This window comes from Anabrus simplex, chromosome 2 (genome assembly GCF_040414725.1).
Source record: "Anabrus simplex isolate iqAnaSimp1 chromosome 2, ASM4041472v1, whole genome shotgun sequence".
Lineage (NCBI taxonomy): Eukaryota > Metazoa > Arthropoda > Insecta > Orthoptera > Tettigoniidae > Anabrus > Anabrus simplex.
The window spans coordinates 375981594-375994137 of record NC_090266.1 but is presented as its reverse complement, the minus strand read 5'-3'; the positions used below and the strand labels follow the sequence as shown (position 1 = coordinate 375994137).

Genomic DNA, 12544 nt, shown 5'->3' with positions numbered 1-12544 from the left:
ATTAATCAATAACATTATTATTACAATGATGAACGCAGAATTGACTGATTTATTCTGCTCATCTTGTGCGTACGAATGTCAGATGATCATTTATTCACGTTCTGTGTACGGTAATAAACCGCGGCCGAGCGAGTGGCGGCGTGGTTCGGGTCACATAGCTGTCAGCCTGCATTCGGGAGACAGTGGGTTCGAACCCCACTGTCGGCAGCCCTGAAGATGTTGTTTTCGTGGTTTCCCATTTTCACACTAGGCAAATGCTGTGGTTTTACCTGAATTAAAACCACGGTCGCTTTCTTCCCACTGCTAGCCCTTTCCTATCCCATCATCTTCATAAGACCTCACTGTGTCGGTGCGACATAAAGCTAATAGACAACAAAGAACCATGAGATGAAGATCTGACAACCATCACTGCTACATCAAGGTATTTACATATTTGTATCAGTGTATTGCTGTATTATTTCCTCAGACTAGCTTGTTTGAAATCTGAAAACAGGATTGATATCCTCCAAGACAAGGCCTGGAACCCAAATGGTCGAGTGGGTGGGAAGCCTCAAGGCTAACACCTAAACCAAAGGAGCAGCTCCTTCAGGGTGTGTACAGAGGTCAGGGTAGACTGACACATACGGAAGTGTGTCTCTTTCGGATGAAAGGAGCGGTCCGAGGTCACGTGGGCTACTTACTGCGTCCATCTGGAGAGTTGACCAAATTCTGCTTGCTTTGAAGTACTGCAGTTCTTGTGACATATCGAGTAACAAACACAACAACCGATAGTGACCTTCATAATCGACCCATTTAGACACTCCGTCGTTTTAATCAAGGATTGCTGCATGAGTGTGAGTGGATAATCCCCAGCGTTATTCTTCTCGTCGTTTGATAATAATAATAATAATAATAATAATAATAATAATAATAATAATAATAATAATAATAATAATAATAATAATAATAATAACTGCTTAACAGTCCAACTCAACGTCGCCAAAACCTATCTGCGTTGATACGACGTTAAACGACGAGGGCCGGGTTGGTGTAAAAATTGGAAACAACGAAAAACCATCTTCAGGGTTGCCGACTGTGGGGTTCGAACCCACGATCTCCCGAATGCAAGCTCACAGCCGCGCACCCCTAATCGCACGGCCAACTTGCTCGGTTGGCCTTAATTAAGGTACTGTTTAGTGTACACTAATACGTTGACAAAATGCAAGACGGTAGGCGACCTAGGTATAATGCTTATCTCTCTTCTCTGAACAGAACAATGTTTCAGTTAAATGAACTCACAAAGTTTTCAGGCAATATGCACTGTGGTCAGCCACGGGTGGACTATGTTAAACATTTAATTTGAACAACGCCTATCGAATGAGTCATAATCATCATCATCATCTGTTTACCCTCCAGGGTCGGCTTTTCCCTCGGACACAGCGAGGGATCCCACCTCTACAGCCTCAAGGGCAGTGTCCTGGAGATTCAGACTCTCGGTCGGGGATACAACTGGGGAGAATGACCAGTACCTCGCCCAGGCGGCCTCACCTGCTATGCTGAACAGGGGCCTTGTGGAGGGATGGGAAGATTGGAAGGGATAGGCAAGGAAGAGGGAAGGAAGCGGCCGTGGCCTTATGTTAGGTACCATCCCGGCATTCGCCTGGAGGAGAAGTGGGAAACCACTGAAAACCACTTCCAGGATGGCTGAGGTGGGAATCGAACCCACCTCTACTCAGTTGACCTCCCGAGGCTGAGTGGACCCCGTTCCAGCCCTCATACCACTTTTCAAATTTCGTGGCAGAGCCGGGAATCGAACCCGGGCCTCTGGGGGTGGCAGCTAATCACGCTAACCACTACACCACAGAGGCGGACATGAGTCATAATTCCAGTAAATAATAGGGTTAAAATGAATTAAGGCCATACTTGAAAGTCGGACTACTCGGAAATGAAGTATTTCGGGAACTGTTTCCTAAAATTTTGTTCGGTATTATTGTTACTAGTCCCCCTCTGTAGTGTAGTGGTTAGCGTGATTAGCTGCCGCCCCCGAAGGACCGGGTTCGATTTCCGGCTCTGCCACGAAATTTGAAAAGTGATACGAGGGCTGGAACGGGGTTCTCTCAGCCTTGGGACGTCAACTGAGTAGATGGGATTCGATTCCCACTTCAGCCATGCTCGAAGTGGTGTTCCGTGGTTTCTCACTTCTCCTCCAGGCAAATGCCGGGATGGTACCTAACTTGAGGCCACGGGCGCTTCCTTCCCTCTTCCTTGTCTATCCCTTCCGATCTTTCCATCCCCTCACAAGGCCCCTGTTCAGCATAGCAGGTGAGGCCGCCTAGGCGAGGTACTGGTCGTCCTGCCCAGCTGTATCCCCCGATCAAAGTCTCACGTTCCAGGACACTGCCCTTGAGGCGGTAGAGGTGGGATCCCTCGCTGAGTTCTAGGGAAAAACCAATCCTGGAGAGTAAACGGATTAAGAATGAAAAGAAGAAAAAATTTATTGTCACAGTCCATGTCAATGTCAATATGTTGTGGCTTATGTTTCCACTACGTATGGTTCAGATAAATTATATTTGTGTACCGCTGATTTGATTTTCTGGGTGGCAATTTAAGGATGATGAAAACGACACAATTCTAATAAAATTACAGAAGATATTTAGTTGGATGTCATAATGACGAGGAACGATATAGAACATTCTTTGAAACTAAGGGAACTTTTTAGAGTTTGCTTTACGTCGCACCGACACAGATAGGTCCCATGGCGACGATGGGATAGGAACGGGTTAGGAATGGGAAGGAAGCGGCCTTGGCCTTAATTAAGGCACAGCCCCAGCATTTGCCTGGTGTGAAAATGGGAAACCTCGGGAAACCATCTTCAGGGCTGCCGACAGTGGAGTTCGAACCCACTATCTACCGGATACAAGCTCACAGCTGCCCGCCCCTTACCACACGGCCAACTCGCCCGGTAAACTAAGGGAACTAAGGGTGATGAAGGATAACACTTGTTATAATTAACCAATTAAGGGATATTAATAGAACTGTAGAACAGAAAAATAATCTATGCATTCAGGATGTGGTGGGTTCGAACCCCATGGTAATGTACCATGCCCTCTTGTATCTTGGAACACAGCGAATATAGACGGGAAATACCTGTACGTAAATATTTGAAATTAGTTTTAAACGTACCTGTTATCACCAACCATTGTAACAGATCTTTTCAGAAATAGTGTAGGCCTACGTAAAACCATAGAAGGATATGTTACTAAAAATCATACATATTTGTAAAACATACAAGGAAAACTACTTCTAAGTTGCACATTCACTCAGTTGCAATAGCAAAGATCACAAATGTAGCTTTTCCATGCCTTTGGTCCACCTATTCCGTTTTATTCTATAACTCAAGGTAATTCATATTGTTAGCACGGGTAGTTCTCTAACACCCTTTTCGGTCAAATTATAGTCCATTATTTTTTGCGATAGATTTTATGAAGATCGCCAAAAACTTCGTTTTTTTTCTTCTGTAATCTTGGGTTATAGCAGCAAGTTTCAGCTTCGGAGTTTCGCAATTTTGACAAATGTCTGGGTAGCAAGAGCACACAGTAGCTGTTACGGGTTCACACTATTTGTGTACTGATTACTTTTTTCTTTTGCTAGTTGCTTTACGTCGCACCGACACAGATAGGTCTTATGGCGACGATGGGACGGGAAAGGGCTAGGAGTTGGAAGGAAGCGGCCGTGGCCTTAGTTAAGGTACAGCCCCAGCATTTGCCTGCTGTGAAAATGGGAAACCACGGAAAACCATTTTCAGGGCTGCCGACAGTGCGGTTCGAACCTACTATCTCCCGAATACTGGATACTGGCCGCACTTAAGCGACTGCAGCTATCGAGCTCGGTGTAGCCCTACTGATTACTGGACGTGGCGATGTTTTTACACGATATGTCTTATCTGGGTCCACGGCGAAGGTTCTTATAACTATTTTTTTGTTTAGAGTATAACGGTGAGATAACTTGGGGGAACGGAAGAAGAAATAAAAGTGGGTTAGGAACTGGATACGTTGATCTTTTTGTTATTGTTTTTACGTCCCACAAACCACTTTTGACGGTTTTCGGAGACGCCAAGATGCCGGAATTTTGTTAGACAGGAGTTCGTTTACGTGCCAGTAAATCTACCGACACGAGGCTGGAGTATTCGAGCACCATCAAATACCCACCGGACTAAACCAGGATCGAACTTGCCAAGTTGGAGTCAGATGACCATCGCCTCAACCGTCTGACCCACTCAGCCGGGCATTCTTGTTTTCTGGGGTATGGTTCCAGTGTATGTGATCTTTACCGGGATTACTTGAATCGAGAACTGGAAAAAATGCAAAGAAGGTAGTTAGTGTGCTACCACTGGGACGCAGAACTCGCCCCACGACTGTCGGCCGCCTTACATTTGAGACGCCCCTTATGCTTGGTGAAACTCACACTTTAATTTGGACATTCCTAAAATGTTCGTGTGTGAGGTTGGATTCTTATTTCATAAAAGTGCCGAAGAGGCCCCTAGGGACGCCCTTCAACTTATCCAGGGCCGATGACCTTCGATGTTAGGCCCCTTAAAACAACAAGCAACAAGCAACTTATCCAGCCAGCCTAGAGTGACCGGGGCTTTCCCGGTACATAAAGGAACTTCTCCGGGATAAAATGTAGGCGCCTTGGCGTCTCCGGAAACCGTAAAAGTAGTTAGTGGGACATAAAATCATTATTATTATTATTATTATTATTATTATTATTATTCCTTAAATGTCAACCAACTGTGCTGAGATTCCAAACTCATAGCCTTAGACATAGAGAACGAGTGGTACTGTATAACAGCTGCGCCCACAGTCAGCTGAACTAGTTGGTAGTCTTACATTTGAAAGAAGAATTATTGTCATGTAATTGCGTTAATGCACTTTAATGAAATGGGTCACCTGCACTATTCCTTTCTTGCTTACTTGGGGGACAACTTTCACGATCTCACTCTCTGTGCAAAACGATCAACTTGGTAATAATAACAACAAGGACTTTCGCTTTCCCGGCAAACCGGCTGCTTGCTACAAGGTCAAGGCGAGGTGTTAACAGCGCACACTTTCTGTCAACTATTACCTCAGCGCGCTCGTTAGGTAGTCTACTGTACGATCTCGCCAACGTTACACCACGTAGTTCAACGACTCAAAACACTTTCTTCAGCCTATCCCAGATATTTCTGGAACCCTCCACGCTCATTTTGTATTCGGCCGGAGGTTTTAGTCTGTATGCCCCATGTGACACCACGTGTTTCTTGATATATCTCAACCCAGGGCCGACTGGGATTCAAACCTCAGTCTTCCGAGTGGAAAGCCAGCAGAGAAGCCACTCAGTTAATATGATTCCCATGATAATGGGTCCAAAAATACTGAGTTAAGTACCTTCATGAGTTATCTGTATGCCTCTAATACAATGTTAAGCAGCAATCTCTCAGTAGGCGTATTCTTCAGTAAATTTAGGAGTTCATATATATTACACGAAGTCAAAATTCTTCCGGTTTGTGTTGTTTGGTTTCTTAACTGATGACAATAATAATAATAATAATAATAATAATAATAATAATAATAATAATAATAATAATAATAATAATAAATCGCCTCTGTGGTGTAGTGGTTTGTGTGATTAACTGCCTCCCCTGGAGGTCCGGCTTCGATTATCCGCTCTGCCACGAAATTTGAAAAGTGGTACTAGGGCTGGAACGGGGTCCACTCAGCCTCGGGAGGTCAACTGAGTAGAGGCGGGTACGGTTCCCACCTCAGCCATCCTCAAAGTGGTTTTCCGTGGTGCCACGGCCGCTTCCTTCCCTCTTCCTTGTCTATCCCTTCCAATCTTCCCATTCCCCCACACGGCCCCTGTTCAGCATAGCAGGTGAGGCAGCCTGGGCGAGGTACTGGTCCTCCTTCGCAGTTTTATTCCCCGACCCGAAATCTCACGCTCCAGGACACTGCCCCAGAAGCGGTAGAGGTAGGATCCGTCACCGAGTCCGAGGAAAAAATCAACCCTGGAGGGTAAATGGATTAAGAAATAATAATAATAATAATAATAATAATAATAATAATAATGTTATTGGCTTTTCGTCCCACTAACTATTTTTACAGTTTTCGGAGACACTGAAGTGCCGGAATTTAGTCCCGCAGGAATTCTTTTACGTGCCAGTAAATCTACCGACACGAGGCTGACGTATATGAGCACCTTCAAATACCATCGGACTGAGCCAGGATCGAACCTCGTTACACTTAATGTAGTGTATGTGGAGAGATAGTAGTTTCGAATCCCACTGTCCGTAGCCCTGAAGATGGTTTTCCGTGGTTTCCAATTTTCACACCTGGCAAATTCTGGGGCTGTATCTTAATTAAGGCGATGGACACTACCTTTCCAATCATAGCCCTTTCCCAATCCTCCGTCGCCGAAAACGTGTTAGTGCGACGTTAAACAAGTACAGTAGCTGTTCCGTAGAAGTTATTCTACATGGCAGTAAATCTACCGACACGAGTCTGGTTTATTTGAACACCTTCAAATAGCAGCGGGCTGAGCCGAGATCGAACCCGCCAACTTGAGTTCAGAAGGCCAGCGCTCTACCGTCTGAGCTACTCAGTCTGGCTTTCTGTACATAAACCGAGGTAAAGACGATTTATGAAACAAAACTTAGAAGCTGTACTAAGTCTAGCCTTCAGTCCCGTTTCCTGATACGGGGTCGGGGATGAGGTGAGATGAATTTATATGGCACGTTTTACGACCGAATGCCCTTCCTGACGCCAACCTCTTTTGAGGGGCTAAGGAAGATGATGGTGAATGCAATTGGGTAAAGAAGTGGAAAGAATCGGTTGTGGCCCATGAATTGGAACTGTCCGGGATTTGCCTGGGACTGAGAATGGGAAACCACAGAAAATCATTTTCAGGACAGTCGGCGGTGGGGTTCGAACCCATACGTCTCCAGAATTCACAACTAGGCTCCAGAACCGTAGCGAACGCGAGCGGCCTCTCCACTCGGTAGACAAAACTTTGAAGTGTAGAGACAAAATAATAATTTTGTTTAGATTATCAACTGGAACAGAAGAAGTTGTAAGTCGCGCAATGCGATAGTGGGGGCATGGGAAAAGTGCTTGTCTCAAGGAGACGAATAATGCACACATTGCTTGAAAGACGAGAAGCGTGTCGTGTTAGTACATCCGGTGAACGGGACGCGAGATGTCCGTACTTGAGGAGCGACCTCCGCCATGGACAGCATCTCCTGCAACCCTGCCTACATTCTGACCGGGAACATGGAGAACTGCAGCCTTCTCAAGAATATATCATCTTGTAAGTTTATTAAGAATATTTCCAAGGTGATTGAAAGTTTAGAGGTTTGAGTTCCGGTAGTGACGAGCACTTCTTAATTCTTTAGTTTTGTAGCCGACTCTTTGTCCAATAAGCTATAAAAATGAATACAGGAAGCATAATAATATCCGGGCCCTCTCGTTGAGGGTAAACAACGATCGAGAGGTGGTGGTGATCACACTACATCACCACCTATATCAAATATAGAGAAAGAGTGGGGCCTTGACCTCGATATCCATTATAAGCTACTAGGCAATAGTTTGAACTTTATTTTCTATTAGTTAAGATTGTATAAATAAATTGCGGGCAATGAGAACAGAATATTACTCGACGGAGGAGAGAAGCCATTTTGTTGGCATTTTGGCGGGAGCAGTTTACGGGAAGAGATTCAGGCAAGTTTGCTCACACACTTATATTTAATGTTCATTCGTACGAACACTTGATCAATAATCAGTCAATAATAGTTAGTAATATTTCTAAGCATTGGTTTCTGTGTATAAATGGATAACATTAGATACAAATTCTCTCGTATCATACTTTATGTTTCGCACTAACTCATCGTATTACTGACTAATAGTTAGCACAAGCTCGCTTGTATTACTGTCTAGTAGCTGGTATTCACTAGTTTCATTGTATTACTGGCTAATGGTTGGCACTAGTTTCATCATGCTAATAGTTGGCACTAGTTTCATCATGTTACTGGCTAATAGTTGGCACCTGTTTCATCATGTTACTGGCTAATAGTTGGCACTAGTTTCATCATGTTACTGGCTATTAGTTGGCAGTAGTTTCATCATGTTACTGGCTAATAGTTGGCACTAGTTCACTCGCTCGTATTACTGGCTAATAGTTGGCACTAGTTCACTGGTATCACTAGTTAATACTGTAGTTGCATCGTATTTCTGGCTAATAGTTAACTCTGGTGGACCGAGTAGCTGGGGCCCATATTCAAATTTTCATCTTCCCCCTAAATATTACCTTCACTCCACCTAGTCCCTTCAATGATGACAATGGTTATGTGGTCGTCCACGCTCCTACCAACCTATCTTCAGCTGTGTTACTCAATCACAGACTACGAATTGCATCTGTTCTCCAACCCTTTACTCACCTCATCTCCTGCATTGAAGAAGAGCCCGACTCTTTTATCTACATCTACCCTATCAACTCCCCTGACTGTGTCGTCATTTCCGAGTTCCTAAAAACCATCAACATTCCATCTTCTCTATCCTCGCAGCAAGAATTTCTCGCTGAAGATGATGAAAGTGAGAAGCCTGAAAGCCAAGAACAAGAAGAAGAAGAAGAAGAAGAAGAAGAAGAAGAGCTCCATCCTTTTAAACACCCCTTTCACTATGTCCGTAAAAATACACAGTTCCCCATCGCCGCCAACTGCAATTTTCTGTTAATCCCCCTTACCAACCCACGTCCCGTCCCTCTTACCAGACAATCTGTTATCCAAGCCATTGAGCCTATAATTGAACGCCATGTTACCATCATTGAAGAGACGCATAATAACCACCTCATAATCACCCCCACCAGCAATAAATCCATCCCACTCATTTTACGCAAACTGCAACACGTTGATATCCCCCCACCAATCCAACTCAACTCAATCAATAATTCCGCAAATCAACCTGACCCACCTTCTCCCCCCACCCCACCCACTCATCCATAGAAACAGGCAATCAGATCCCCAATCGTCCCAAATCTAAATCTAAATCTAAATCTACCCAGACTACCGCTCTCATTAAAACCTGTCACCAACTAGTTCAAACCGTCCCTCCTCCCATCCACAGCCTCACCCACCAGCATCATCCACCCAGTCCACCGCCGCCCAAACCAACCCTCCACCATCACTAACAGACTCTGGTTCTGGGCCTGACGACCCAGTTCCGGCTACTCACAGCACTTCCACCCAAACTGGAGGCAGACATAAGAAACCTGCTCCCAGGCCTGCTACACATTCCAACACCCCATCCCGCCTCCGCCCACGCACCACTTTAGTCACAATGTGCTTCAATTGCCTCAAACTCAATCATACCGCTGCATCCTGCACGGAACCTACCCGCTGCAATCGCTATAGTGGCCCCCATCGCCACTCAGTTTGTACGGTACCTCGGGACCAGGCGAAGTGTGCCAACTGCCAAGGCAGTCATGCCGCTCCGTTCCCTGGATGCCCCTTTATTAAGCAGGCAATTAGAGCGCACTACAAACACGCTAAACACCTACACTCTCTCAGTAAACCTCCATCACTCCTCAATCTCAAAATTCATCCCCCGCCTGCTCCCCCTCCGTCCCCCCCCAAGTAATCACGACAACTCTGCAATCCTTGTCGCCCTGTTAAACTTACTATCCCCCTACTTTTCACTCCACACGCCCTCCATGCCTAGTACGCAGCTTATCCTACATTAGCCCCCACCAAGTAAACACCCACCACGAATATCCTCATCTGTTACAGTCCTAATCAGCCTACCCACCATCCCACGCACAGTCTCGCCAACTCTAAGTCCCCCTACATCACTCCAACCTACCTCGTTCTGACTCACTAAACGTTCTTATAATATGCGTCAGTAAGAAGAAACACTGGGCATGGTCACCACTTGGATGGGTGACCCTCTACCCGACTTTGCTCCACTCAACGCCTCAAGACATCCCCGGACTTGCCACGCAGATCCGAGGTCACCTTCTTCTGCCCTCCTCAGGGTACAGGTCATATTCTGACCAGATAAGGTTGAAGATTCAACGCCGCCACCAAACTATAAAACGTCATCGTTGGAAAGAAGAAGGCATCCAGAAATAGCACTCAAGGCCCTTAAATGAGGCTGACGGGCTAAAATCTCACGGTGCAGGCCTTGCCTGCGCTAATAAGACGGCTACTACTACTACTAGTTCGCTCACTCGTATTACTGGCTAATAGTTGGCACTAGTTCTATCTTATTGCCGACTAATAGTTGGTACTAGTTCGCTCACTCGTATTACTGGCTAATAGTTGGCACTAGTTCTATCTTATTGCCGACTACTAGTTGGTACTAGTTCGCTCACTCGTATTACTGGCTAATAGTTGGCACTAGTTCTATCTTATTGACGACTAATAGTTGGCACTAGTTCGCTCACTCGTATTACTGGCTAAAAGTTGGCACTAGTTTCTTCTATTACTGACTAATAGCTGTCACTATTTCCATCCCGTTCCTGTCTAACCTTTAGCACCATTTTCATCATATTACTGACTAATATTTGACACTTTAAAAAAGTGCTATTTATTCGGGGCGTCGACCTAAGAACTTTTGCCCCTACTTGCAACATATGTTATGAACCTGCGTGTATTTGAAAATGGTGGAAGTGTAAAGTGTTGAATGTGAGGAAAGGAACATTAAGGACAACACAAATACCCAGTCCCCAGGCCAGGGATATTAATCATGTACAATTAAAAACCCCTAACCCGGCCGGGAACCGAATCCGGGGCCGCCGGGTGATAGGCGGACGCGTTGCCCGCTACACCGGCCAATATTTGACACTAGTTCTATCTCATTACTGGCTAATAGTTAGTACTAGTTCGCTCTATTACCGACTAATAGGTGGCACTAGTTCACTCGTTTTTTTTACAACTTGCTTTACGTCGCAACGACACAGATAGGTCTTATGGCGACGATGGGATAGGGAGGGTTAGGAGTGGGAAGGAAGCGGCCATGGACTTAATTAAGGTACAGCCTCAGCATTTGCCTGGTTGTGAAAATGGGAAACCACAGATAAACATCTTCATGGCTGCCGACAGTGGGGTTCGAACCCGCTTTATCCCGAATACTAGATACTGGTTACTGGTTACTGGCTAATATTTTATATAATTCACTCCTATTGCTGGCTAATATAATGTACTAATTCACTCGTGTTACTGGCTGACATTTGGCATTCTGCTTCTTCTAAATCTGTTTACCCTCCAGGGTCGGTTTTTCCCTCCGACTCAGAGAGGGATCCCACCTCTACCGCCTCAAGGGCAGTGTCCTGGAGCTTCAGACTCTGGGTCGGGGGATACAACTGGGGAGGATGACAGTACCTCGCCCAGGAGGCCTCACCTGCTATGCTGAATAGGGGCCTTGTGGGGGGATGGGAAGATTGGAAGGGATAGACAAGGATGTGGGAAGGAAGCGACCGTGGCCTTAAGTTAGGAACCATCCAGGCATTTGCCTGGAGGAGAAGTGGAAAACCACGGAAAACCACTTCCAGGATGGCTGAAGTGGGAATCGAAACCACCTCTACTCAGTTGACCTCTCGAGGATGAGTGGACCCCGTTCCAGCCCTCGTACCACTTTTCAAATTTGGTGGCAGAGCCGGGAAACGAACCCGGGCCTCCGGGGGAGGCAGCTAATCACACTAACCACTACACCACAGAGACGGACGACATTTGGTATTACTGACTAATATTTTACAATCGTTCGGTCATGTTACTGGCTAATATTTGACAATACCGGACTAATATTTCACTATAATTCACTCGTATTATCGGGAAACATTTCAGACTGTTTCGCTCGTTTCACTGGCTGGTGTTTTACGCTAATTTACTCGTATTACTGGCTAATGTTTAACACTTGCTGGCTCGTAGTTTGGTTCATTTCGTACTCACCTTCCTTATGCTAACAATCTTAATTATGCCACTCTATACTGTGAAGAGTCTCCTCGTAAGGGAACGTCTATGCTCCAAGGTTTTCTATAGTGACATGTTCTTATTGCTTCTTGTAAGGTGCTTGTCCGACAACCTGTGTCGAGATTAAGTCATTGCTGGTGTGGTGTGTGATTAATTCACTTGAAACTGAATAATAATAATAATAATAATAATAATAATAATAATAATAATAATAATAATAATAATAATAATAATAATAATAATAATAATAATAATAATAATACCGTGAGAGTTGGCCGTGCTGTTAGGAGCGTGCAGCTGTGAGCTTGCTTTCGGAAGATAGTGGGTTCGAGCCACACTGTCAGCAGCCCTGAAGATGGTTTTCCCTGGTTTCCCATTTTCACACCAGGCAAATGCTGAGGCTGTACCTTAATTAAGTCCATGGCCGCTTCCTTCCCACTCCTAACCCTTCCTATCTCATCGTCGCCATAAGACCTATCTATGTCGGTGCGACGTACAGCAATTTGTAATAATAATAATAATAATAATAATAATAATAATAATAATAATAATAATAATGAATATCCG

At 45.0% G+C, this 12544-nt stretch overlaps 1 protein-coding gene across 4 annotated transcripts in view; it reads left to right on the top strand.

The window, feature by feature from the left end:
• The window catches only part of LOC136864149 (very long chain fatty acid elongase AAEL008004), a 288445-nt gene that overhangs the window by 165715 nt on the left and 110186 nt on the right, over positions 1-12544 (top strand). The window contains exon 1 of one of the 4 annotated variants that reach the window (XM_067140788.2): positions 7196-7323. The exons of 2 other annotated variants lie outside the window; for them this stretch is intronic. In XM_067140788.2, the coding sequence (XP_066996889.1) occupies positions 7242-7323 (82 nt within the window). In that variant the 5' untranslated portion in view covers positions 7196-7241. Of the gene's footprint in view, positions 1-7195; positions 7324-12544 lie in introns of those variants that run through there. One more of the 4 variants, XM_067140789.2, reaches the window with a different exon arrangement.